Here is a 26,369-nt window from a genome sequence, read left to right on the forward strand (position 1 = left end):
ATGGCAACGAAGCTGCTTGCTGCTGCTGTCACTGTGCTAGCTTTGCTCGGCAATGGCATGTGCCAGCAAGGCCCCAGCCCCAGCCCGAGCCCGAGCCCGAGCGGCGGCGCGGCCGGGCTCGCCGTCGGCTTCTACGACAGCGCGTGCCCCAACGCCGAGGCGATCGTGAGGGGCGTCGTGAAGAAGGCGGTGGAGCAGGACCCCGGTGTCGGAGCGGGGCTCATCCGCTTGCTCTTCCATGATTGCTTCGTCCAGGTACGTACGTACGTTCATGGCGCTGCGGCATGCATGGACGCACGCATGGCGAGCTTGACGTCGGCGAACGTGTTGCTCACCGAGTCGCTTGTGGTATGGTCAGGGTTGTGATGGCTCCGTCCTCCTCGACGCGACGGTGGCGAACCCGCAGCCGGAGAAGCTGGCGCCGCCGAACCTGACGCTGCGGGGGTTCGAGGTGATCGACCAGGCCAAGGCGGCGCTGGAGGCGGCGTGCCCGGGCGACGTCTCCTGCGCCGACGTCGTCGCCTTCGCCGGCCGCGACGCCACCGTCCTGCTCAGCGCCACCAAGGCCGAGTTCGCCATGCCGGCGGGGCGGCTCGACGGCCGCGTGTCGCTCGCCAGCGAGGCGCTCGACTTCCTCCCGCCGCCGACCTCCAACCTCTCCGACCTCACCGCCAGCTTCGCCGCCAAGGGGCTCGGCGTCGGCGACCTCGTCGTGCTCTCCGGCGCGCACACCGTGGGCAGGTCCCACTGCTCCTCCTTCTCCGACCGCCTCAACTCCTCCAACTCCGACATCAACCCTGCGCTCGCCGCCTCCCTGCGGCGGCAGTGCAGCGCGAACGCGAGCAGCGCCGCCGGCGGCGACCCCACCGTGATGCAGGACGCCGTGACGCCCGACGTGCTGGACAGCCAGTACTACACCAACGTGCTCAACGGCAGCGCGCTCTTCACGTCGGACGCGGCGCTCCTGACGTCGCTGGAGACGAAGGTGGCGGTGCTGGCGAACGCGATCATCCCGGGCCTGTGGGAGGGGAGGTTCAGGACGGCGATGGTGAAGATGGCCGCCGTCGAGGTCAAGTCGGTCGCCGACGGCGAGGTCAGGAAGAACTGCAGAGTCATCAACTGAGACAGATGAATATATCTACGTGTGACGTTGACAATAAAGTAGATATTTAAATTTAATACAGGACTGAAAAAATCCATTCAATTACGAACTGAATTTGAACTGAATGTATAGAAGATAGCATCGGTGCATCGCTTGATTTGTTTATTTAGTCGAATTGTGTTGCTACTCTGTTGTTCCTATTCGTTCATTAGTTAATTGTTTTATTATGATGAGTAAATTTGAAAAAAAATAAAAACTACAGCTTTCTGGTTAAAACTATGGCTGCAATTTCAGTTGTGCATTTGACAAAACTCTACCAATAGTGCATTGTGTAAACTCTGTTTGTTTAATGAGCTTTTTTAAAATCATTAGAAAAGTACCTTTAGATATTATATTTTTAAGTGTAAAAATTTAGTCTCTTGAGATAAAATATATCTTAAGATATCAGAATTGTTCAGGTTCTAGTTTATTCATGTTCAACCGTCGGTTTGATCCTGTCCCTATTTTGCACTACGGTTGGAAACAGTGTCAGTTGTGAAAATAGCATATGAGGTCTAGCCCTATATTTTCATAATCTGGCTGTCCAAGAAATAAAGATTTTCGTCGCACAAACACAGACTGAAACATGGGCCCGCGACTGAAATAGTTGGCCCATTGAGCCTAACCATAAGGCCCGATGGCATACCTGGACTCTGAGCCTACAGATGGCATACCTGCGGACTGCGGTGATTGTTGGAGAAAACAAAATACGCAGTTACAAACGAAAAATAATTTATAAAAAAAACTTCTATATATGTATTCTTAATGATTTAAAAGTCAAGCTAAAAATAAGCTTCGATGAAAAAACTCAAAATCGACTATAAATTTAAGATTAAAAATTTAAATATTGACTTATAAACATAAATATAAGCAGAAATATAGGGGGTTGGATTCAAAATTTATGATTGCAATCATGTGAAGTTTTTGCATATGTGTTTTTTTTTCACGCTCTCTCAAAAAAGGAGTATTTTCCAAATGTCTATAGCACAATAACTGACATAGTACTAACTCCATTTTCAAAAGATATGGTGTGTTTATTTTTGTTAAGATAACAATTTAACAAAAAATTATTCTATTAGACTATAATTTTTACAACACAAAATTGATATTATTATATCCATATTCGAAATACTCTCATGACTATAATTTTGTGTCACATAAATGATATACTAATAAAGTAATCTTTGATCAAAATCTTATCCTATCGAAATAAAACAAGTTTTAAAATGGAGGGAATATCAAGTTTTCAGCATGCAGCTTGCGAATTGGCAGGAAGAACTCCTGATGACCCTTGAACTTAATTCAAGGAGGCACTCACCAAATCCAAGATGGTTTCTTCTAGGAGTTCAGTTAACATCAAATAACTCCACAAAACGGGTGAAAGCTGCAGCAAAAAAGGCATAAATGTAGCCCCTGTTTCTGTCAAACTAGAAGGGTGAAAAACACTGACAAATGTATGTAGTATATCTGAACTCTGAAGAGGACGGGTGTATGCTTTGTTTACTGATCGAATCACCAACGGCGTTGGGCGTTGGCATCAGAAATGCAAAAGCAAGATAGCACCCACAGCATCAACAACCGCACTGCATGCAAATGCATCCATTCCGACGATCTGTCGAATTTTATTGAAAACCAAGTTTGTTTTCAGGCATGTCTAGAACATGTGATGTAGTGGCATACATGTGGCATCTGACCAAGAACACACTCTAAGCAGCCATTTGCCCATATTTCCCCTTAAATACACCCTTTGGAGCAAGACCAATATCATCGATGACAATACAATTTTATTCAGTCCGCTTCCAACCTCGAATTGTGTTTTTTCTTTTTCTCCTAGTTCAAGACAGCAAGAGCTTCGAGAAGGGAAGCAACAAAATGCATCTGGACCTCCTCATCGATCGTCAAGAACAGGGGTACATGTACAAACAGAGATTTGATGCCGTGTTGCTCTGCAAACCGAAGAGAGTGATAATACACATAGTTGCATACGAACCGACCGGCATCGTCTGACGGCATTACGTCGTAGCCTGTCTTCCTGAGTGACTTGGTTAACTCATTTACTGGAAGGGTAGTCTGGTTGTTCAATGAAAAGTTCACAGAGGAATGTGATTAGTCTCAAGATCAACAATGCTCTAAATCCAAAACTTGAAATCTCTGATGATTGAAGTTTTATTCATGTAACGATGTGCATGTGAACTTCCTTTGTTTGGTATCATGCAGGCAACATGTTCGAATCAAATAAAAACTGAACTTCCATTCATTGCTTTTATAATAGGTTGCAAACCAAAAACACACGATCATTGCCTTCTTTTAATCTAGTCCTAACAGATTTGTTTGAACTGAAAGAACTAATAAGAAATGGGATCTTCGACAATACTTCCGAAACTCAAGCCCCTAATGGCTTTAAGGTAACTGTGGAGAGAAGTGGACTTATTGCAGTAGAATTAACAATACTCAGGCCGCGTTCGGGGTGGGTAAAAAGGATGTTAGTTATCTGGCGTGGAAAACATAGTAATAGATTAGTCCATGATTAATTAATTATTAATTATAACGAAATTGTAGAATATATTAATATGATTTTTTAAGCAACTTTCTTATAAAGTTTTTTTTGCAAAAAATACACCGTTTAGCAGTTCAGGAAGCGTGCACGCGAAAAACGAGAGAATCTGGGGTAAGGAGGAGAGGAGCCGAGCGCGGCCTCAATGTTCAACTTTGCAATCTGTAGGGTTTTTTTTCCCAACAGGAGGGTCTCTTATGGGCTCACGGCCACAGAATTACGTGGGAGGAAAAAAGACAGATGAAACTCTGCAGTTGTAGCTATATTCCAACAAATATCCATCGGTTTTCAGACAAACTTTTTAACTTAAAAGGTTATACCTCTCTTGTCCGTGAGATGCCTCCATCGGATGGCACAATAGGGACCCTCTGCATGGGAACCATCAAACTGGTAAAACACAATGTCAATATAGCTGGACAAACATAAGTATTGGGAAAAACTGCAACCTGAGGTTTCCACCCTAGCTCATCTGGACAACGGAAGGTCGCTTCATTAACAGCTTGATTCTCAAGAGCAAACCTTGTTGCACCACTATTGACTCCAAAGTGGATCTGCACATGTTTCAAATGATAATTAATTCAATTATCCGAGTGGCATTGCAGGAAAATAGAAACTACCCTATTCTTTTTCAGACAGAAGATCATGGCAACATTCAAGGCGCTGACTGCATTGCAGCAGTATGTAATGTGGAATCAAGAAAGGTGAATACTAACCCAAATTACTTGCCCCTGAGCTGATGACCCGTTCTCTCTTTCTGCAACGGCAGATTCCAAAACCTTATATAATGTGCCAAGCGCTCCCTGCCCTGCAGTTTCAAGAATTGTGCAGCTCCCAAGCACAAGGTTTTTTGGCAATCCTTTCTTTTCCACGAATGATTTCAGATTGCTCACGATTTTCTCAGTTGGGTTCTCAGCAACCCCATGGAACTTCTTAAATCCAGTAATGTGCACAGTAACAACTGAAGGTCCTTCCGATCCCATTTACACTTCTGAGAAATTGCAAACAACCTTATTTACCTGAACAGAACAAAATTCAATAAATGGATAAGCATTAGCAAGGCATAAACTAAACCATACAAAAAGCTGGACGTCACGAGCATCACTGCCTCATTATGAACTTGCTAAAATCTTAAGCATCAGGCAAGCATAAATTATAGCAGCCATTTTCATATGCCCCAATGATAGGCACCTGAGCTTAACAACAGGGCACACAAAAGGCTGTAACACTACAACAGTACAAAAATGTAGGACCCCTGAGTAAATTTAGACAACCACCATATGATTTTATTTTTACCTGCACAGAGAGTCAGAGACTACATTTAGAACCACAATCTCCGGAACTGATGAAGCAATCATTTTCTTTCTTCCAAAAACAAAAGCAATCATTGCTCTAAAGATTTTATTAAGAAGTGAGCAACCCACAACCACCAAATAATAGAATCTCACAGAAGGCGAAAACAAGTAGCAACTGCAACCTAATGCTTAGTTCAACCGATGAGTACCTTATCCAAATTCAACACTAACTACACAGGCACCACAGTACAAGGCTGAAAGCTATAGCACATAAGTGATGTCTGCTGTCTCTGCAAAAGCAAACCCTGACCGGTGACCACAAGAACAAGAGCAAAAATCTTCCAAACAGCGAAGCTCCTACCCGGAAGAAACTAACAACCAAGTGTTTGCACTTGAAGTAGGTGCCTTGCCAACAAACTTTGCCACAACCAATGAAAACTGAAGCTCATAAAGAACAGAAATCAACTAAGAAACATAAACATCGGCTCTCATGTTGTTGTCGTCTCGTCTTGAATATAGTGAAAACTTCATCTCGCAGACGTAATTAAACTGAAATCGATATATGCACCTATAGAAAACGCACACGAGAATCCTTTCTCGAAGCATGCTGTGCTTATTAGTCAACTCCACGTCTCTACCCAGCATAAACGTCAAAATCACCCAAAACTAGAAGCGCAGAGGACCACACAAATCCTCACAATTCCCCCATTACCTCCACCCCAATCAAGCACCAGGCATGAACACATACACCGATTGCGCCAAAATCAACGAGGGAAATTCACAAGAACCCAAGACCCAATCCTGCAAAAAGCAACCACCTTTGGGATCGATCACCTCAGAATCATCCCCCAATAATCCCCCCCCCCCCACCCACCCACCCACCCAAAAGCCCAAACCTCAACAACAGCGAGCAAGAAAACCATAGCCCTGCCTGAGCAGCCAAGAAAAGGACGAACTGCGCGCCGTTACAGAAACATCAACCGCAACCATCAGCGGCGGCGGCGGCGACCCAAGAACACAAAAACGCTCTCACCTTGGGAGGAAGCAGGCGGCGGCGGCGGCGGCGAAGGAATTTCTTGCAAGTTTTTTTTCCTCACCACTGCAAGAAGATTCGGCTAGAAGTAGATAGAGGTAGCGGATGCTGCGATTGCAGGCAGGCGAAGGCAAAGGCCCGTCCTTTTAAAGCGCATCGCGCACCACCACCCACACGGGGAAGAGTAGAAGAACAGTCGAAATGCACAAGCAATCGAGGAGACGAGACGAGAGGAGACGAGACGAGATGGATGGACTCACTCACTCTCACTGGGGGCAGTGGCTGACCGGTGGGGCCCACCGTGATGCAACCGCCCGCCTCGTGGACTCGGGGCAGCCGCGAGATAGGCTGCGGCGCTGTACACGGGAAAATTGTTAGCTGCTCAGTCCTCTCGTAGAGCAAATTAAATATTATAATCAATTGTCCGCTCCAATTTATTTATAATCAATTTAATAATTAATTTATATAAAATTATCTATAAAACATTACCATGTCTCATATCATATACACATATTCTCTCTCCTCTCTTATCTCACTAAAATATGTTAATATCTTTACAGTCGGCTTATAGCCTGCTATTTCATCGGCTCTTAGATGCAACTCTCATTCCTAAAATGAGTTCTAAGATAAAGTTATTTTAGAATAGACAACTAAAAAAATAATAAGTACTTTTAGACTTTAAACTTTGATGTATTTTTTGGGTGTAACTGAAATTCTATATTTTCAACCAATGAGATACTCTATATGTTCTATATTGTAAAATTTTTTAGCTATATTTAAATTCATCTAGCGATTAATATACATCATTAGTATATATGTCTAATGTCTATATGAATTTAGTCAAGGCTGAAAAGTCCCACCAATAGAGTTAGAGTTAGTACATAAAAAAGGTTGCTTTTTTATCCACTTTTTTTCTAAAGAAAACATAAGACCCCGTAATTGGAACAGAGTTGTTACCGCTGTTTCCACTTAGAGTTATTGTAATTATTAGAAATAATATAAAATAAACAAATATATTATTATAATCTAGATCTTATATTACTATAATATGATAAACTTAAGTTTGTGTTTTTCTCACATTATTGGTTGGATAAAGAACTACAGCTCTAAGGTACTTTCAAAAAATTATGCACCCTATTGTCCATTAACTATTTCAGTATATAATAGTTCATAGTGTAGTACTCTAGATCAATAATCATTATTACAGTAATCTTAACTAAATACAAATATGGACTAAGTTTTATTTTAAAGACTATTGAAGGGTTCTATTAGTAGTTGGCAGATAAATTCTTTCCAGAAAAATATGTATATGTATCACAGTCAGTTTGCAGGTTTGCAAACGCTGACGCCAAAGTTTGGCAAGTAGGAGCAGAGATAAGGACCGGATTCAGTCTGCAGCATTTTGGAGTTCATCGAAAAGGTTCGGTTCAGATAACAGAACGGAACAGAATTGGTTCTGGAAAAAAAAAAAGAGATAGAGAGAGAAATAAATCAGGAGGCCAGAACCACGGCTCTTTGTTCTTCTCGCAATCGCATCCGCTGCTGCAACCTCCAATGATTGGAGCAGCTGTGCGTGTACTTTGCTCATCCAGCATCATGATCTGATGGTTGATGCCTTGATGGAGGAGAGGTCACAGTCACAGCTTGATCTCATAGCATGTTAATTTCTTCTCAGTTCTCATGAGAAATCCATTGCCAGTTTCTGATGATAATGATTCAGGAGGCAAGCTTTGATCTGAAATCTGAATCTTCTGTTCTTCAATCAGGCATTGCCAACCACCAACAAACATGTCTTTCTTCTTTTACTCTTCGCTACTTTTACTCTTCTGAACCAGAAGTAGTGGGCGATTACGAAGAACCAACCTACCTGCAAGAAAATAATAGAATGATATAGAGTACTAATTAATATAAATAGAGATTACTAAACAAATAACAGCCATATTAAAAAACATATAATGGTACACTCATCTTTGCTGTTGCTCACCTGGATTTTCCTGAATGATTAAATCGTCTGTGCAGATAAGAATAGGCGTGTGCTCATCCAACTTGGTCTCTTCTGACGTAGATGCGAGCAAAACAATTTGTGAAAAAGAAAAGGGCAAAGCCCCCAGGATCAAGCTCTCAATGGAACAGCCCACTGTATAAAGAGTAAAGTCATTAAAAGGAGAAGATCTTCAGCTGTTTGCATTATGCCAAATAACTTGGTTGCAGCTAACTGTTCAAACAAGAATCGTTCAAAGAAATATGTTCAAACACAGCGAATTTTGCTTAAAGAACAACTGGCTGACTTCAAAATAAGTTACGCAACTCAACTGCTAAAAACAACTGTTGTAGCATGAAGAACTAGGAACAAAAATAGAGGATCTAGATAGATGTCGGACACAAGAGAGAAAAGATGAACAATTTAAGAAATGCGTAGAAAAACAATATGAAATTTGGAGGTCCTACTTATAATCTGCCTTTACCCTTTATTCTCAAGTGGCTTGTGCTCTTACACACTGGGAAACAAGTAGGACCTAGGCTGCGTTCGGCGTAAGTTAAGTAATCCGGTGCGTACGAAAAATATAGTAATAAATTAGTACATAATTAATTAATTATTAATTATAAAAATTATAAAATAGATTAATATGATTTTTAAAACAATTTTTCTATAAAAATTTTCAAAAATATATTGTTTAGTTGTTTGGGGAAACATGTGCGTGAAAAACGAGAGAAACTATGTTAATAAAGAGGGGAAAGATCACGGCCCTAGTAATAACTACAATAATGTTTTCTAAAAAGCTTAAGACTAGTAATGCTTACATTAGCTGTAGTTGTTTTTGCAATGATCATGATGGCACAGTACTAACTTCCAGCCAAATAATCCATGGTCTTGTTAGTTATTAGAGGCTGATGGAATAATAAGCTTCAAGAAAGACCGTGAATTTGTGCGCTATTTTTTGGAATCTATAACATTGTGCTACAACCACTTCTCTAAGATTCCGTCTTGATTAAAAAGAAAGTTGCCTCATGAAAGGTAGCACTGGTGCTTAGTTAGTTCAATCCATGCGACACGTTTTTACTACTAGTCGTTAGCTCGTTCGACACTAATCAAAGATGTTAGCAGGCTAGATTCACATATTATCACTTAGTTGGACCATTACATCTAACCCCTGAAATGGAAACAAAACACTTACAATTCATTACAAACTAATAAGCTAGCCATCCAATGGAATTAAGAAAGAGGAACCACATATTTATTATTCCAACCCTTCATTCATTCCAGGCGAAAGGTTGGGTTCAGGATTCGAACCCTGGTGGTAGGGTTCACCAACGAACACCTTTGCCAACTACGCTAGAAGCACATGTCATGTTTAATCCCTACCGGCGTGTGTTATGAATTGATTAAACACTCCTTTTGGCTGTACCTTATAATACCAACCGTTCATCCTGTTTCATGTGTTCAACCAACCACTGGTGGTTTATGTCCTTCCAATTTTATGAATGGGTCGGCAATAAATCAAACATTAGGCAAAGTATCAGCAGCTAAAAGCATAAAATAATTCACCAAATGGAATAATCAATTAAGTAAACACCATAGGAACCCGCTGAATACTCTATAAACGTCGCACATCACTGACAAAAGTGACTAATCACGTATATCACATGTGCTAAATGCTGGAAAAGAGTCAGGTAAAAGTGACAAGTCATACACTGGACTGCAATTGTTTTATTCTAATTTGCATATGAAGCAAACAAGTACTAGAACATAATGAACAGATTGGATTACTACCTTCTAGAATTTATTTAGAATGAAATCTGTGCACATTACTAATATTCAATTAGCTATCATACAAGAGATTTGCTCTAGTCCAGTAAAATGTACCGTAGGATGTGCACTATTAGATCCAACGATCAAAAATGATTTGGTAACTCAAGATACTTTCTATTGGACTGAAGCAAATCTCATCGTGGTGTAATCATCGCTTTCACCTGGAGAATAGCCGCGTTGGAGCCACATCCTTCTTGGAAATCCAGGAGGAATCGAAACAGGAGCCAGAGTCCAACGGCAGCCTTGTTTTGCCTCTCAGATCAGATGCCTTTGTTTTCCTGTGTCCTTATCTTATCCTGGCATACGCACGTTGCACATTTGCATCCATCCAACTGTGATGACGAAATCTGCCAACAATGTCTGTCGTCCTGTCTTTGTGCACCCTGCAAATTAACAGGCTTGTCATCAACACTGAATCTTTTCAGCAGATATTGCTTTCTGTGTTTGTCGAAAGTTCAGTTTCAAGTTCAGAGATTCATCCTTCAACCTTCAGTACTGAAAACCACACATACTTTTATACCAAGAAAGTGCGCAAAATTCACAGGATTAGTTTGATCAGTGGACAACTAGCAACTCAAGAGTAACCGAGATACATAAGTTGGAGTGTCATCTCTATAACAAGATTATGGTACCACGAAACTGGAATCGACAATATCAGAAATCAACACTTGATCAAGACCGACATCACTAGATCAAGCTAAGAAAGCGAGCACTTACTACTGATTAACATTAATGCAAAACCAGACAGAGAAATTTAATTTCCTACTAACTACTACCTTTGTTCAGAATAGAAACATTTCTAGGTTGTTTAGCACAAACTAAAAATATATTAAAAGATTCTTATTCTAAACATCTGATTGACTATAAAATTAGTTGAAATAATTAAAACCATGGGAATTATTACATAAATATTTGTACTGTGCTACAAAATTCGAATCCTACACATGTTTATATTTTGAATTTTTTTATCATTCTTGAAAATTACCTTGATGTATCACAATTTTTAGCGTAAAATTCTGATACCTATATTGTACCTCAAGATACTAAATTTTTATATAAAAAATATGGCACCTACTTTAATCCACGAGGATCACTAATTAGGTACAACTGATCACACTAATTCTGATGAACCTAATCTAGCTGGTCCCTTTTAGGGATGGATATCGAGCCAGCTCGGCTCGACTTGGCTCGGCTCGTTCTAGCTCGTTATGACGAGCTGGCTTGGCTCGGCTCATTATCTTAACGAGCTAAAAACCCAGCTCGGCTCGACTCGTTAGAAAGCTCGAGCTGGCTCGTTAGGCTCGTGAGCAGATGGAGCCCGGGACTAGGAAGCGACGCGCCGAAGGAGCTTGGTGCGGTGGCCGGTGGGCGAGCTCGAGGTGGCGACCGTCGACGGAGTGGCACGAGGCAACGGCCGCGGAAGGAGGAGCTCGGGGCGGCGGTAGATCGGCGACCGTCGGTGGAGGCGCATGGCGGCGGCCACGACAGAGCTCGGGGCGACGACAGATCGGTGGCCGTCAGTTGAGCGGCACAAGGGGCGGCCGCCACGGCGGAGGAGCTCGGCCGGCGGCTACGGCGAAGCAGCGTGAGGCGGCGGCCGTCGGCGGTGGAGCTCGGGGCGGCAGCCATGGCGGAGCAGCGTGAGGCGGCGATCATCGGCGGTGGAGCTTGGGGCGGTGGCCACGGCGGAACAGTGCGAGGCGGCGGCCGTCGGTGGAGAAGCTCGGGGCAGCGGCCACGGCGGAGCGGTGCGAGGCGGTGGCCGTCGGCGGTGGAGCTCGGGGCGGCGGCCACGGCGGAGCGATGCGAGGCGGCGGCCATCGGTGGAGGAGTGGCGTGAGGCGGCGGCTCGGGGTGGGAGGAGCTCGGGGCAGTGCGAGCGTCAATCGTTGGCTTCATGCGACGGCGGTAGAGGAGCTCAGGAGTGCTAGCTGCTGCCTTGCCCTTTGACTAGGGTTTTTCTTTATTGGGCTATGGGCTATCTGGTGGGCCTTCGTGTTGGGTTGTGGCCTGTGGCCAGGGGTGGGCTCTGGCTCGTTAGGCTCGCGAGTAGCTCGCGACAGCTCGAACTGGCTCGTTATCTCTAACGAGCTAAAATGTTAGCTCGGCTCGTTAGAAAAATGAAACGAGCCGAGTCGAGCCGAGCCGAGGTCACGAGTCGAGCGAGCTAACGAGGCACGAGTTTTTTGTCCACCCCTAGTCCCTTTCGTATATTGAAGGAGAAAAAAAAAAGAGAGGAAATAAATGATACCTTCTATGATGCCCAGCCGCCCATTTCTCCCTGCACACTCATTTCGTCCTCTTTGTTTACGACTCCATCGCCATCACCATCGGTTTCTCCAAATCATGGCGTTAAAAAGAATCGCAAATCTCGAATCCTCCGTAGGTCAGATGACCCACGACCAGATCGATGGATGCATAATTCTTTTGCGGCGCTGCAGCTACAGCTTAGGGAATCGAGAAAAAAAAAATCATTGCTTCGAGCAAGTGACTTTGTTCTAGAAGGTTCTAGAACCTGGGGAATTTGTGCGCGGTGGGGAGGTGAAGCCGACCTTCTGTGCGCTCCTCGGCGATGGATCACACCTTCTGGAAACTTCGAGAACCCTGCAATATTCCACGACCAGGAGTGAGCGATATCCTGGCCGGTCACATGCGATCGAATGGTTAGGCAAGGCTTAAAAAAATTTATAATATAAAACAAATATAATATAAAATTGACTATAGAATTAACTCTAATTTTGTGGGCATAGTTTTATATGGAGTTAGATAGTTTATGAAGAGTTAGACTTAATTAAAACTCCAAAATATCATATTTTATACTACTACGTTGAAAAGTATATTTGGATTCATATATATCACTGTGTACTAAGTATACAGCTATTGTATTCTGTTTCTATAAATACAATTATATTTTATACATATGATATATTAATGTTAATCTACGTCGTTATAATTTGTACCTACCATGTGATGTGGATAAGATAGTTTTCTTTTTCTCCAATTAATATGGTAATTTATAGCGTGAAGGTCATGACTTTGTTGAGTCCTCTTATGTAATATAACGTAAGATGTTTGACTTTTTTGTTGCAATGTTTGATCATTCGTTTTATTAAAAAATTAGTACAATATAAAAAATGACAAATCATACTTAAAGTTCTAATAAAGTAAGTCACAAGCAAAATAAATGATATTTCTATAACTTTTTGAATAAGACAAATTGTTAAATATTACAAGTAAAAAAAATCAAATATTTGAAAATCAAACATTTGAAACTGAGTGAGTAATATTTATAATACAATATATATTCTATAGAAAGATGGATGGATGGATGAATGAAGTTCTTATTATTCGTAAAAACCTGAAACCACTACACCAAGGTGCATCTCGGCCGCTCCCGTATGATCCAACGGTTGTCAATGGCCTGGTGGAATCGCGATCTGAACGGTCGCGAGTATCCCCAAGACGGGCCACGATCCAATTCGGCCCAGTCGCGGTGCCTTTCGCGTGGGCCCCACGTGTCTGTCGGCCCAAGAGAGGACCCGCGGGCCGCGTCTCCTCCCGAGCGGTGGCGGCGCGTGGTTCATATAGCGCCGCCGTGACACGCAACACCATTCCCCCGTTTCGGCCTCGGAAGTCGCGCCCCTCCCAAAACCCTAGCGCTCCCCCCACCTTCGCGGCGGCGACCGTCGGCGACTCCACCCATCGATTCGCCGCCAGCTCGGTTCTACTAGGTATGCTTCGCAGCAAGGCGTGCAGCCGAGTAGCCTCTCTCTCTCTCTTTTTTTTTTTGTGGGAGAAGTGAATCATGTTCGGTGTTTGATCTGCAGGTGTGTGTGTGTTAGTGATCGAGGAGGGGCTGCGTCGCGGCGGAATCGACCATGGCGACCCGTAAGTTTCATTTTGTTTAGGGTTTCCGGCGCGTGGTTTGTGATTAGGTAGTTCTGTGTTCATTTCGTTTGGCTGCTCCGATTAGATATTTGGTTGCGATGGGGATTGTCAACGATGCGATTGGTGCTGTTGGGCATCAGTGTTTGAGTGCTGATGAGTAGCTTGCTTTCTCACGGAAGCAGTGTTGTAGAGTGAAGGTGTGGTTCTAGTGAAATGGATTTAATGCCTGGATTAAATTTTGTGCGCATGCTGTGTCTTGAGAACAAAATTGGTAGTGTCTTATTACGGTATCTTTAGGTGTCTTATTACGGTATCTTTAGGAAATGTCGTATATTTAGCTTCTCATTCATTGTTCTATTCTGAAATTTATTACACCTAATCATGTGGTGTGCCTCTAATTTGGTTGGTTAAGATTTCACGGTATCTGTATCGCACCTATTGAATTCTGAACTGGTGGGTGATGCATGGTTTAAATGCCTATACACAGGTTCTGTATCTAATCTGCTTGTTCTTGAATATGCACTCTGTAGGTATTCAGTTTGAGAACAATTGTGAAGTTGGTGTTTTCTCCAAGCTGACAAATGCCTATTGTCTTGTTGCAATTGGAGGGTCAGAGAACTTCTACAGGTTGGATGCTTCATTGTTGGTTTAAGATGTTGGAAAATTTTGATGGAAGCATAATAATACTTAACTGACACTACTGCATCATTTGTATATTTTCCAGTGCCTTTGAGGCTGAGCTCGCAGATGTTATTCCTGTTGTCAAGACCTCCATAGGTGGTACTAGAATAATTGGCCGTCTTTGTGTTGGTTAGTATTTGAGCTTGGCTATACTAAGTGGATTAATTCACTTGGCCTTCTGTTTTTCATTTACCAATTTTAATCTGTGTTGATCCAGGAAACAAGAATGGACTTCTCTTGCCTCACACTACCACTGATCAAGGTACTCTATTTTGTAGTATATCTTTTTTCCCTTGTAAACCTTTGTTTCCATGTCTACAGCGTTTCTGTTAGCTCCGCTATTGATATCATTTTCATGTTATCTGATGGTATGATACAGTGGACTGCTTGCTAATACAGCTATAAATGCCAATAACTTAATAACTAGCCATCCAAATGTGGTATTCACATAGATACAGTCTATCCATGTTATGTTCTTTAGCCACATTAAGTTTTGTGGGTTTACAGGACAATGAAAAATCTTTTGTAAACTAAATAATATGTACAAGTACTGAAAGAAATTGTTTTCTATGCCATGATTATAGGTATTATAAGTATCATTGAAGTTACTTATATTGGTATTGCACACAGGGCGAACTTGTTAAGGCAATATGGACTTAAATTGTCTGCTGCAGTACTGTTTTTCTTTTGTAACAGCACAGGCGCACAACTTGGTGGTGTATATTTGGAACTTGTTTTCATGTAATTTCTTAGGCCTTCTGGATATTGTGACTATGCTAGACAGATACAAACAATCATGCCAGTTGGGTATACATTGCATGCTTTTCTTGTTGAGTTATTTTTCATTAGCAGCTTGATTGGTCTTTGATGCTGTGTTCTGATATGTCATGGAGAAAAGTTTCACCATGAATTTCTAGTAATTATATATGTTCCCTTTGTGTTGGACTTGTTCTAGAGCTTCAGCATCTGAGGAACTGCTTGCCTGATCAAGTGGTTGTCCAGCGTATTGATGAAAGGCTGTCTGCACTTGGCAACTGTGTAGCCTGCAATGACCATGTTGCGCTTACACACCCTGACCTTGACAAGGTAAAAAAAAGCCTATCTGCCTATGTCTCTCTAGCGGTGCTTTCCCTATTGTCTTGAACTAAAATATTCCTGGTGTTCAATTCTCCAGGCCACTGAGGAGCTTATTGCAGATGTGCTTGGGGTTGAGGTGTTCCGGCAGACAATTGCAGGAAACATCCTTGTGGGGAGCTACTGTGCATTTACAAACAGGGGTGGCCTAGTATGTTTCTTTTACTTCATTTCTGTTCCATTTGATCTCTGTTTGTTACAAATGTTCTTTTTCTTATTGTACAACACCCTGGTGAAACAGGTCCATCCTCATACATCCATTGAAGATCTTGATGAACTGTCCACGCTCCTGCAAGTCCCTCTTGTTGCTGGAACTGTGAACCGTGGAAGCGAGGTCATTGCTGCTGGCATGACAGTGAACGACTGGACTGCTTTCTGTGGCTCAGACACTACGGCTACTGAGCTCTCCGTCATTGAGAGCGTCTTCAAGCTGAGAGAAGGGCAGCCGGCTGCGATTGTTGATGACATGAGGAAGTCTTTGATCGACAGTTATGTGTAAAAGAGCAAAGCTAGTGATGTGTGGTTCTGAAAGTATTAACTGTGCTAAATCAACCGCAAACTGTACTCGTGTAATCAGTAGCAGAAGCATACCGTCCTGTGGTGGTGCATTTCTGCCTTCTGAATTACAGACTTATATTCTACCTTGTCTCTTTGAAAATTACAATATATTTTGGCGCTCATGTTCGTTGGTCGTTGTGATTTAAGATTTCTTGTTTGAACAACAGTGAAAGAAGAATTTTAGCTTGTACTATAACTACATTTCTGCAAGGTGTTCTTCCAAGTTCAAATCGTCTTTTCTCAGTACTTAAACGTGTGTTCTTCAAATTAGACAAACAGTATATAATAATCTCACAAGAACAGTAGAATCCCATCAGAACATCAGCATGTAAGCTCTCCACTTTATAAAAGGCGCTCACCGAGCATAGAAAATCAGCAATCCCTCTAATACATAACTCTAATAAATGTGCACACACAATACAGAAACCGATAATGGAGACGCAACTCTATACTTGTGCACACAACACGCGCAATGAAGTGTTGGCAGGTGCCGAAGCCAGATCTGATGTGGCATTGGCATCAACTGATCGTAATACACTACCAGGCCAGATTTGCAAGTTGTTTGCCTTGGCTTTCCAGAATGCAACTCATGGCTAACTCCCTCAGCTGTTCTTCCACAACTTCCATGGGGAGGGAGGCATCAACAACCTACGTGAAACAAAACAATGCAACAAGTTTTCAGATTTATTAGCATCAACAACCTACGTGAAACAAAACAATGAAGTGATCTGTACACAATTTTACAAGTCATGGTATAGATCATGGACAAAGAAAAACGAAGATATATATAGGCAGATCACTTCACTTGCACCGTGAGTTTATTGACAATAGAAAATGGGCGAACAAAATAGAAGGATCTCAACTAGGTTAAGTATGATGGTTACCTTCCATGTTGAATCACGAAGTGAATGGTAATGCTCACCAACTTTTTTCTGGAATTCAATTTTTTCGTATCTCTCGGCCCCATAGTCTCCTCTCTCAGCGGCTTTCTGAAATGGTGAATACATATAAATCAAATTAATTCCTGCAATATCACATCATAAGTGGGGATGGCAAAGAATTTGTTGAAAGGTTTTCAACTTAGGTGTCTTAACGTTTTCATGTATAAATACACATGCATTCCTTGGATGTAAAATGCCATGGTCTTATATATATATGATTATGTGATTAGATTAGGGTCCTAACTGGCTATCATCACTACACTTTGCAAATAAATCAAACACACAAAAAAGCCTGCCTGTATGCATCACCAAAAAGAAAAAAAGGATATAGATTCTAGAACATTGCCGTAGGAAGAACAAAAACAAATAGCACACCTCTGGTTGTACATCCAAATATACTACAAGATCTGGGGCTACAAGTCCAATTTCAGGAGCCTGCAAAATGTAAAAGGAGAGATCACTGCTAAGCTATTTATGGCTAGGAAAAAAAAAATTCATCGCACGGCTACATGGTATCCTGTTCACCTTGCACCACTCAATGTCAAGTCCCTTGGCAGCTGAAAATGCCACTCCAGAATAAGAATAGCGGTCAACAATGAGAGTAGTTCCACCAAGCAGCTTTCTTTCCATTGAAGCTCTGAAAATGACAACCCAAACCATCAGAATATCAGATACACAAATATAACTTAGAACCAACAATAGCTATTCAACATATCGGAGCATTACAAATTGAGAACAACAAACCTTTTCTCCCAGCGATTTGCGCTGAAGAGCAAATGGACTGTCCTATCATCAAGTTCCGACTCATTTGCGAGGTACGCGGATATCATCTGCCCAACGCTAGTACTTCTATCGGGAAACCGCCACCCTTCGGCCTGGCAACCTTTGCCTTGCAGGAAGGACAGCAGCCGAGCACACTGCGAAGACTTCCCACTCCTGTCAAGCCCTTCCAGCACTATGAGGGCACCACGCCCACTCTGAGAGCTCCCATTCTCCATTCTCACGCTCCGGCACACGCCCCGCCACCGGGGAAGCAAGCCGAGACCACAGCGAGTCGCCGCTTTGACACCCCTGCAAAAAATTGCAGATTGCACAAGACAGTAAGCCCAGCAGAGACCAACACAGGTAGGAATATCATCTAACCTACCAAAAGAAATTGGGAGAGTCGCCTCACCGACCTGCTCCAAGAAGCTGCTCTTCCGGCGGGGCCAGCTAACGCAGTCATGCACAACCCGGTTGCCCTAGTTATTCAGCGCACCCCAATCTACTGTACCTCGGAGCAAGAGATTGCTGCATTAGAACCTAGAAGAGTAATCGCAGTGCCACCCAACCATTCAGATCAGCGTGAACCAGGCTGCGGATCTCTGGTGATGGGAGTTTCGGAAGATTACCTGGCCGAGGCGTCGCGGAGACTCGTCCCGTGCGCCCGTGGAAGCGGCCGGAGATGGAGGCAGCAGCAGCGGCGGCGGCGGCCGGATCACCGGCGGCGAGAGGCGGTAGGGATCGCCGCGGCCGCGAGAGGGTTTTGACCGGAGATGGGAGGGCGGCGGCGTGAATTCTCTTCCTCTTATGGGCCGGGCCCACCTGTCATCCTCAGCAGCATTCGGCCCAGCCCGGCCGGCCCATGGCCCATGAAACCTTTCCCTTCTCTCCAAGGGCTTAAGCCGCCGAAGCCGCCATTGTCGTCTAGGGTTTAACCTTGCTGCTGCTGCTGGTGGTGGCTGCAGCTGCTGCGCCATGGCGACACGGGCACCCGAGCTCCCTCCCAAGCAAGAGCGGCTCGGAGAGGAGTACGAGGATGAGGAGGATGAGGAGGAGGAGGAGGGGTGGGATGACTGGGAGTCGGACGGGGACGACGCGGCCGGCGGCGGCGGCCTCCTCTGCCTGTTCTGCGGCGAGCGGTTCGACTCCGAGAGCTCGCTTTTCTCGCACTGCGCCTCCGAGCACCGGTTTGATTTCTACAGGGTTGTGAGGGAGACGGGGATGGATTTCTACGGGTGCATCAAGCTCATCAACTTCGTTCGGTCCAAGGTTTGCTTGCAACCGAGCTGTGTAATATGTATGTAATTAATTTAATTGGTGCACTAATTGTTTGCGTGGTGAACTAGGTCGTGCTTGATTTGGAGTGCAATTTCTGTGTGCTTGTTTGCTGCATTTCATTGATTATTATGTTCTTTTTTCTGTAATTAATTAATTAATTTTATTGGTGTAGTAATTGTTTGTTTGGTCGTAAACTATACCATGCTTGATTTAGAGTGCAATTTCTGTGTCCTTGTTTGCTGCATTTCATGGATTATTATTAACCTTATGAAGTCATGATTGATTTGTAGGTCGCGGAGAATAAATGTTGGAGCTGTGGGCAAGCTTTCTCTAGCAACAGCGAACTATGCAGCCATTTGCATTCATCAGAGATTCCCCAAGTAGAGGGACAGTTTCCATGGGGGGATGATGTATACTTAAAACCATTCATGGAAGATGACTCTCTTTTGCACAGTTTGTCTGTCTTTGATGATGATGAGGAGGAGGAGGGTTGTGGAATGCCAGTGGGAAGGGGAGAGTGTTCAGCTGGCAATGGGAGTTTAGCTGAATCACGTGAGAGCCTTCTGAACTCTATTATTGATGATGGTTCTGATGTCATTGGTAGATTCGAGAAAGCATGTACTATTGAGAGTGCAGCTGGGGAGTGCAGTGGGTCACTTGCTCAGGAACCGAGTGACAAGCAGTTAAAAATTGCACGCGCTAGTGCTACTGCTAGGGGAATTAAAAGTGTGGATGACAGCTACTTTGGGTCATATAGTTCATTTGGCATCCATAGAGAGATGCTTGGTGACAAAGTAGGTGAAATCTTGACATGAGTTACTATTTTCCTAAACATATTCCTTTTGCTTTGTTTTCCAAAATACACAACCGCTAGTATCGAGGAAGCTAATAAAATTCTGACTCGCCTTTTCAGGTAAGAACAGAAGCTTACAGGAATGCCCTTTTAGGCAATCCTAGCCTCATGAGTAGAGCAACTGTGCTAGATGTTGGTTGTGGCACAGGGATTCTAAGGTATGTGATATAGAATGTGTAAATACTTTTGGTTACTTTGTTTTAGCATTAGCTTGATGCTCTCAATCTTGGATCCACTAGCTATGTATCAAAAGTAAGAAAAAGTGACCGTAAACTTGAAATACATAATAAAAAAATAGAGAATGCTTGGCTAGATATAATGCACTCAAATAACAGCCTACTGAGAGTAATTCTGACTTCATTCTGCATCAGAAGGTGATTTTGATTCCTACCATGTAGATCACTGTTGCAGTCCTATGTTGGTTCATGAGTACCTTTTATGATATATAAGTTGTTCATTCTATGATGATAATGATAATATTGTTGAGATACAAAACTGATAATTGATATTAATATTCCCAATACACAAGAAGTAAATAATCGATGTTGAATGAGCTGTTGATGGATGCTTTGTCTATATAGTCTTTTTGCAGCTAAGGCTGGTGCTTCTAGAGTTATTGCTGTTGACGGGAGTGCAAAGATGGTTGCTGTGGCTACGGAAGTATGTTTGTTTAAAATAAATAATTCAGCAGAATGCCTTTCTTGTTTATTATGTTTTTCTCTCATACATACTACACAACTGCAGGTTGCAAAAAACAATGGTTTTCTGTATGATGAAAATGTGGAGATGGAACAAAAACGAGACAGTCAAGTGATAAGTGTTGTCCATACCAAGGCTGAAGAGCTAAACCATAAAACACAAGTTCCATCGAACAGTTTTGATGTTTTGGTGAGCGAATGGATGGGATATTGCCTATTGTATGAATCCATGCTCAGTTCAGTTCTATATGCACGCGATCATTTCCTAAAACCTGGTGGTGCTATTCTCCCAGATACTGCAACAATTGTAAGTAGCAACTTTGCCTATATTTCTTTGTCTGCCATTTTCTGCTGTTTGGCTACTTCTTTGGTCTGATCTATTTTTTGTAGTTTGGTGCTGTATTTGGAAAAGGTGGAACTAGCTTGCCATTTTGGGAAAATGTGTACGGCTTTGATATGTCTTGTATTGGCAAAGAAGTAACAGGGAATTCAGCTAGATTCCCTGTTGTTGATATACTGGCCTCTGAAGATATTGTGACAGAGACAGCTATTCTCCATGTAAGCTCCACGAACTGTCTTCCACTGAAGTGTGAAACACCTTAACACCAAGCAAGAGTTAACTTAATTTTGATTTGGTTGATTGTCTGGGGGTTGAGATGCAACTTTTGTATTGAACATTGCTTTCTTTGTCGTCAAATATCCTTCCAGGCACGGATTTGTGCTTGACATCTTCCATTTATTCTGTTTCTATGCAGTCCTTTGACCTGGCAACTATGAAGGAAAATGAAATGGATTTCACTTCAAGCTTTGAGCTGAGGCTCAGTGAAAGTGGTGCGTCACAATCTGGAGCAACCTGGTGTTATGGCATCGTATTATGGTTTGACACTGGCTTTACGAAGCGATTCTGCAAGGAGAAGCCGGTGAACCTCTCCACCTCTCCTTTCTCCACACCGACTCATTGGTCCCAAACCATCTTTACTTTCGAAGAGCCCATTGCAATGACAAAGGAGGGATCGGTGGTTGGCTCATCTGCACCAGTTGGCACAGACGAGTGCCCAGCTGTGTTGATCAGATCCCGCATCAGCATTGTGAGGGCCTCTGAACACCGTAGCATAGACATATCGATTGAAACTACGGGAATCGGCTCAGATGGCCAGAAGCGCAGCTGGCCTGTTCAGATCTTCAACTTGTAAGCCAGGATATATGCATTTGTGCATAAGTTTTGTTGTGTGCCTTGCTCCGCGGTCTTAATGTTGAGCCAAGAGCCCAAGACATGGCCCACAAGTCTCAGATTTTGATTGGGTTCTTACTTCTTAAGTTGAAAAGCAAGCCAGGTTAAAGCCCCTCGGTGTAATGGTCAGGATGAAAAGGTTTATCAGATAGATTCTGGGTTGTTCCATGTTAATTTGACAGATGTTATTGCACGTGAACTGAATATATGTCCTGTAGTGATCGTTTGAAATATGTATCATTATTTTACAAATGGATGAATTCAAAATTCAGATTCATTTGGGTACCAGTTAATTTGGTTACTGCAAGATACTCATTTGATGTGAACGTGAGCATTGCACCGAGGGCCTATGCTTGGTTCGATACCAAAACATGCCTTACCATTTTTTTTAAAACTTGAATAGCATATTTGTTAGTTTGGATTGGAGCACTTATTAACAATCCGCATTGCCTATATCTTATTTGGTCATATTCTTGAAGTTTCTTCACCATGCAATCAAATTTTGACTTCATATTGAAATCGACCCAAACCAAAAAAAGAATGTTTATGAGAAAAATTACTATAGACGAAATTGTCGGATTGACAGTGGCTACTAATGTTTCAAACTAAATTTGTTGCATAATCAACTGAATAAATTGCACACAAATTTTAGAGTCCAGACTATTTCCGAGACAAACTGAGGGCCTGTTTTGGGAGCTTTAGATTGAAGCAGCTGCTTGGTAGCCAGCCTCTTAGAATCTGGAAAAGCTCCTAAAACCAGCTTCTTCAGATTCTAGATTCTTAGTTTATTTTTCAGAATCTATAACTATAGATTCTTAGAAGCTGTAAACTGTTTGGGGCAGCTTCTGACAGAAACAGCTTCTGACAAAAACTGCGGCCGGAAGAAGTTTCTTAAACATGCTCTGAATCCGAATGAGACCCGCCATGGGCCTTGGCGCAGCCCATCTCTATCCACCGAATCCCGAATCTCAAGGCAGGACCGACGGCGGAAGATTGGCAATAGGCCGCGAGAGGGATTCGATCCCCTCCCGGTGCTCGAAGCGAGACCACTCACCTCACCTCTAATCGGACCCGACCGGAGAGCGCGGCGCGGCGGCGGCGGCGGCGAGGAGGAGAGGCCGATTCGCCGGAGAGAGAGAGAGAGAGATGGCGTTCACGATGCGCGCGGTGAAGGTGCCGCCGAACTCGGCGTCGCTGGAGGAGGCGAGGCACCGCGTGTTCGACTTCTTCAGGCAGGCGTGCCGCGCCATCCCCTCCATCATGGAGATCTACAACCTCGACGACGTCGTCACCCCGTCCCAGCTCCGCTCCTCCATCGCCAAGGAGATCCGCAAGAACCAGGGCGTCACCAACCCCAAGGTCGCACTCCCCCCCCCCCCCCAACCCCCTCTCCCTTCGATTTCATCCATTACCCCCGATTTCGTCGATCTCTAGGGCTTAACCTGCTCCCTCCGATCTGGCATCTTCCCCGTCCTCAGAGTATCCGATGCCTCGGCAGTAGGTGTTGGATCGGGAGGTTTTGATTAACCTAGGATTCGGGAGCCTCTTGTTTTCAACAGGGGAATTAGACTAACCTTATGCCTTAATTACAGTAGTATTACTGCAGCTTTGGTGCAATGTGGGCATTAATTTGGTGATTGTTCACCAGTGTTTTGTCAATTTGTGTGTTCTGAACATCTCATCTAGTGATATATAGCCATATAGGAGTATACGTTCTACTGCTGCTGGCGACAGGCATAGCACATAATTACCTATTTAACTGAATTCCATTACTGCTTCCAGGCAGTATTTCGACTACAATTATCAGCTACTCCATATAGGAATGCAGTTCATATTTGTTCGTGGCGTTAGTAGGTAGGGCTCATCTTCTAAGTTTGCCCATTCAAGTGATAGCTGTACAATGCAGGCTTTCGCAGTTAGACAGTCTGATACTCTGATGTAGTGATGTGGTTTTGGGCCTTTGCACAGTCTTCTGATAAAAGTTTTCTGGCAATTTTAGTTTAGGCTTGGTTGGCCTTCTCTGGATGCCTCTTTTTGTCTTTAGAAGTAAAACTTGAGATGGTCTTTGCTGGCGTGATTGAGCAAGAGTGCTTATGAGTTATCCAATGTGCTTAATATTAGATCCATACAAATCCTCCATATACATTGAATTTGAACAAATACTTGAAGAAACCTCATTTGTGTAATCAAATTTAGCAAATTCATGTTTTATTTTTGGAAGCCTTAATTTTGTATTTTTAGAGACTTAGAATGCCTCAGATCACATGAAGGGTATTGGATACTTATGTTCTGTGCCTCTTGTGGTGTTTGTTGGGTCCAGTCCTTGCTCTCCTTTTCCAGTCTTCTGTTGCATCTGTGCAGTAAACCAGTAACATTAGAATGAATGATTCTCTTGTTCATACATTGACTCGAATTCATCGACCATCACAATCTAAAATGTTAAACTTCATCCCCCCATTTTGGTGTTCTTTTGTCGCGTTTAAGGATCCTGTATCATGTTACCCCCACAATTCAATAGTCTGCACATGTTCTACCAATGCAGCACATGCCATTTGTTAGGTTAATTGTCATACCCTCTCAGCATACACGTAACCCATTGATCTTCAGAATGAAATGACTTGGAACAACATTTCAGTTAACTGTAAACAAGGAAGAGAAAGTCCACACTTGTTTTCTGCCACTTATCTCAATCTCAGTTCATATTACCATACATCATCTCAGCTAATTTCGTTTTTGAACAGGTCATTGATATGCTTCTGTTTAAAGGGATGGAGGAACTGGGCAACATCACCGAGCACGCAAAGCAGCGCCATCACGTCATTGGGCAATATGTGGTCGGCCAAAAAGGGTTGGTGCAGGACATGGACAAAGACCAAGGGTCATCGGACTTCCTGAAGAAATTCTACACTAGCAATTACTTCTAATCTGAGCTGCAAACTCCCTTGTAATACTGGAGAAGTGATCTGAATAAGACGCTGAGAACCCACAGCTCAATTGTTTTTATCACTGGAATCCTTTTTGTTTTATTCTGCTTGATCCATCAATCATCTGCGCAGTGTGGCGCTGGTGCTAGTGAATTGGTTGTAACTTGTAGATTGTACTCTGCAAAGTTGATGTTCATGAGTTCATACCGTGTGCTGCTACTCAATGGGTTGGAGCTCATGTGGAAAAAAGTTCAAAGCTCGTGGCTTGCCATTACAAGCTAAGCTGGGCTGAACTTTTAGCTCGCGGGCTATTCATTTCGCTTGTGTGAGGTTATCTTTTGCTTGTTAACTAGTTTTTAGTCACTTAATCATACAAGACTATTCTCTCCATCCTAAATTAATCATCATATAAGGTCTAGATGCAAAGACCAACCCAAATTAATCATCATATAAGGTTTAGATGCAAAGACCAAGAATCTATTTAATTAGCATTGGAAAACTAGTCACAAATCCCAAGCTGCATATATATATATGTATAATCAAAATTTGTAAATCACATCAAAACTGATTGGATAGACACATGTAAGCATTTAATGTACCTATTAACCAAAGAGTTTGTCACGCTAGAATTAATATATAATAAGCTCTCTTCTTCTTATATGATGATCAATTTGTGATTTTTAGTTTTCTCTTATATGATGATCAATTTAGGATGGAGGGAGTACTATTTTTTAGCGAGCTATTTGCTCATTAGTGTCAGTTATTATGTTAACATGTAAGAGCAACTCCAACCGTTACCTAAATTCCGTTTCCCTTTTAGTAAGTTTCTAAACAATATGACAAAGAAAATTTCGTTTTATCTTCAACAGTTAGGGATATTTCATTTGTCAAAAATTGATTTCATCGTCAAAAGAGTGAGATATCATTCTGCTTTCCGGATCAGCGTTGTCGCCGTCCACGCGCCATCCGCGTTCTCCCGCGACGCAACTCCAGCGCCGCCCCGCCACCATCTCGCTCACTGCGTGCCGCCCCGCGGCGTCCCGAGGTGCCAGCGCCGGTACTCCAGTCTTGGTGCAGCTAGTAGCAATGCAGCTTGCCTCCTTTTTGCTGTTCACGTGAAGGAAAACCAACGGAGCACACATGCACAAAAAACGACTTGATGTTGTACTGCTGCCACGTGGGCGGGTGACTACTGCTGCACGCGACTTGACATGGCCGGCCGAAGACTGCGATGACAACGCCGCGCGTGGCCGGGGCGCTGCGCTGGGAGCTAGGCGTGTGGCCGCGGGTGTCGGCGGCGACGAGGCGCGCGGGGCCACGGCGCTGGGCGAGCAAACGCCAGACAGCGGCGCCGGGCTGCGGGCGCGCGACCGCAGGAGTGCGGCGCATGAGGACGAGGCGCGGAGAAGGGTTGGCGCGGCTGGCCGGCGGGCGAGCGCCTAGCGAGCGGGCGCGCAACCGCGCACACGCGGCGTGCGTGGACGGGGGCACGCCGGGCAGTGACGGCGGGGAGGCGCTGGCCGACGACGGCGAGGGGGCGTCGGGCGGCGGTGGCACAAGCCCTGGGCTAACGGGAGATGATGGCGACGA

The 26,369-nt window shown here is 43.5% G+C and overlaps 6 protein-coding genes across 9 annotated transcripts; 4 read left to right on the plus strand and 2 right to left on the minus strand.

The window, feature by feature from the left end:
• LOC102706767 (peroxidase 2-like) lies at window positions 1-1,258 on the plus strand. Its single transcript, XM_006657958.1, has 2 exons — window positions 1-255; window positions 359-1,258. Exons 1-2 carry the CDS (start codon window positions 1-3, stop codon window positions 1,121-1,123), a joined length of 1,020 nt encoding a protein of 339 aa, XP_006658021.1. The 3' UTR covers window positions 1,124-1,258.
• Window positions 1,259-2,712: 1,454 nt separating this feature from the next.
• Window positions 2,713-6,217, minus strand: LOC102707044 (pyrrolidone-carboxylate peptidase). Its single transcript, XM_006657960.3, has 5 exons — window positions 6,021-6,217; window positions 4,409-4,711; window positions 4,142-4,246; window positions 4,016-4,063; window positions 2,713-3,211 (listed from the first exon to the last, which is right to left on the minus strand). The coding sequence occupies exons 2-5, from the start codon at window positions 4,673-4,675 to the stop codon at window positions 2,972-2,974; spliced, it is 660 nt and encodes a 219-aa protein (XP_006658023.1). The 5' UTR covers window positions 4,676-4,711; window positions 6,021-6,217; the 3' UTR covers window positions 2,713-2,971.
• Window positions 6,218-13,437: 7,220 nt separating this feature from the next.
• On the plus strand, window positions 13,438-16,288 carry LOC102708543 (eukaryotic translation initiation factor 6-2). The gene is made up of 8 exons (XM_006657966.3): window positions 13,438-13,562; window positions 13,659-13,719; window positions 14,250-14,346; window positions 14,444-14,529; window positions 14,618-14,662; window positions 15,356-15,486; window positions 15,575-15,685; window positions 15,776-16,288. Exons 2-8 carry the CDS (start codon window positions 13,710-13,712, stop codon window positions 16,031-16,033), a joined length of 738 nt encoding a protein of 245 aa, XP_006658029.1. The 5' UTR covers window positions 13,438-13,562; window positions 13,659-13,709; the 3' UTR covers window positions 16,034-16,288.
• A 26-nt stretch (window positions 16,289-16,314) lies between these two features.
• LOC102708264 (thymidylate kinase) lies at window positions 16,315-18,548 on the minus strand. 4 transcript variants are annotated; one of them, XM_015839643.2, is made up of 7 exons: window positions 18,425-18,548; window positions 18,212-18,297; window positions 17,778-18,104; window positions 17,559-17,670; window positions 17,409-17,468; window positions 16,977-17,081; window positions 16,315-16,740 (listed from the first exon to the last, which is right to left on the minus strand). In XM_015839643.2, exons 2-7 carry the CDS (start codon window positions 18,256-18,258, stop codon window positions 16,630-16,632), a joined length of 762 nt encoding a protein of 253 aa, XP_015695129.1. In that variant the 5' UTR covers window positions 18,259-18,297; window positions 18,425-18,548; the 3' UTR covers window positions 16,315-16,629. The 4 variants fall into 4 exon arrangements, with proteins under 4 accessions (XP_015695129.1, XP_006658027.2, XP_015695128.1 ...); XM_006657964.3 differs by having other exon boundaries at window positions 18,212-18,300; XM_015839642.2 differs by having other exon boundaries at window positions 18,212-18,335.
• A 188-nt stretch (window positions 18,549-18,736) lies between these two features.
• On the plus strand, window positions 18,737-22,276 carry LOC102707982 (probable protein arginine N-methyltransferase 3). The gene is made up of 7 exons (XM_006657963.2): window positions 18,737-19,064; window positions 19,364-19,867; window positions 19,987-20,084; window positions 20,508-20,586; window positions 20,671-20,931; window positions 21,015-21,182; window positions 21,380-22,276. The coding sequence occupies exons 1-7, from the start codon at window positions 18,771-18,773 to the stop codon at window positions 21,815-21,817; spliced, it is 1,842 nt and encodes a 613-aa protein (XP_006658026.1). The 5' UTR covers window positions 18,737-18,770; the 3' UTR covers window positions 21,818-22,276.
• Window positions 22,277-22,841: 565 nt separating this feature from the next.
• On the plus strand, window positions 22,842-25,015 carry LOC102707507 (NADH dehydrogenase [ubiquinone] 1 alpha subcomplex subunit 6). The gene is made up of 2 exons (XM_006657961.2): window positions 22,842-23,214; window positions 24,597-25,015. Exons 1-2 carry the CDS (start codon window positions 23,002-23,004, stop codon window positions 24,777-24,779), a joined length of 396 nt encoding a protein of 131 aa, XP_006658024.1. The 5' UTR covers window positions 22,842-23,001; the 3' UTR covers window positions 24,780-25,015.
• Window positions 25,016-26,369: the final 1,354 nt, after the last annotated feature.

This window comes from Oryza brachyantha, chromosome 7, assembly GCF_000231095.2.
Source record: "Oryza brachyantha chromosome 7, ObraRS2, whole genome shotgun sequence".
NCBI lineage: Eukaryota > Viridiplantae > Streptophyta > Magnoliopsida > Poales > Poaceae > Oryza > Oryza brachyantha.

Excerpts from the sequence above, each read along its gene's own strand:
- LOC102706767 (XM_006657958.1), top strand. The coding sequence starts at position 1 with ATGGCAACGAAGCTGCTTGCTGCTGCTGTCACTGTGCTAGCTTTGCTC. Across the intron at positions 256-358 it reads TCCATGATTGCTTCGTCCAG|GGTTGTGATGGCTCCGTCCT; the intron begins GTACGTACGTAC and ends TGGTATGGTCAG.
- LOC102707044 (XM_006657960.3), bottom strand. The coding sequence starts at position 4,675 with ATGGGATCGGAAGGACCTTCAGTTGTTACTGTGCACATTACTGGATTT. Across the intron at positions 4,247-4,408 it reads CTCAGGGGCAAGTAATTTGG|ATCCACTTTGGAGTCAATAG; the intron begins GTTAGTATTCAC and ends AAACATGTGCAG. Across the intron at positions 4,064-4,141 it reads AGCTAGGGTGGAAACCTCAG|AGGGTCCCTATTGTGCCATC; the intron begins GTTGCAGTTTTT and ends GTTCCCATGCAG.
- LOC102708543 (XM_006657966.3), top strand. Across the intron at positions 14,663-15,355 it reads TCACACTACCACTGATCAAG|AGCTTCAGCATCTGAGGAAC; the intron begins GTACTCTATTTT and ends GACTTGTTCTAG. Across the intron at positions 15,686-15,775 it reads TTACAAACAGGGGTGGCCTA|GTCCATCCTCATACATCCAT; the intron begins GTATGTTTCTTT and ends CTGGTGAAACAG.
- LOC102708264 (XM_015839643.2), bottom strand. The coding sequence starts at position 18,258 with ATGACTGCGTTAGCTGGCCCCGCCGGAAGAGCAGCTTCTTGGAGCAG. Across the intron at positions 17,671-17,777 it reads GCAAATCGCTGGGAGAAAAG|AGCTTCAATGGAAAGAAAGC; the intron begins GTTTGTTGTTCT and ends TGTCATTTTCAG. Across the intron at positions 17,082-17,408 it reads ATTTGGATGTACAACCAGAG|AAAGCCGCTGAGAGAGGAGA; the intron begins GTGTGCTATTTG and ends TCACCATTTCAG.
- LOC102707982 (XM_006657963.2), top strand. The coding sequence starts at position 18,771 with ATGGCGACACGGGCACCCGAGCTCCCTCCCAAGCAAGAGCGGCTCGGA. Across the intron at positions 19,065-19,363 it reads TCAACTTCGTTCGGTCCAAG|GTCGCGGAGAATAAATGTTG; the intron begins GTTTGCTTGCAA and ends ATTGATTTGTAG. Across the intron at positions 20,932-21,014 it reads TCCCAGATACTGCAACAATT|TTTGGTGCTGTATTTGGAAA; the intron begins GTAAGTAGCAAC and ends TATTTTTTGTAG.
- LOC102707507 (XM_006657961.2), top strand. The coding sequence starts at position 23,002 with ATGGCGTTCACGATGCGCGCGGTGAAGGTGCCGCCGAACTCGGCGTCG. Across the intron at positions 23,215-24,596 it reads AGGGCGTCACCAACCCCAAG|GTCATTGATATGCTTCTGTT; the intron begins GTCGCACTCCCC and ends GTTTTTGAACAG.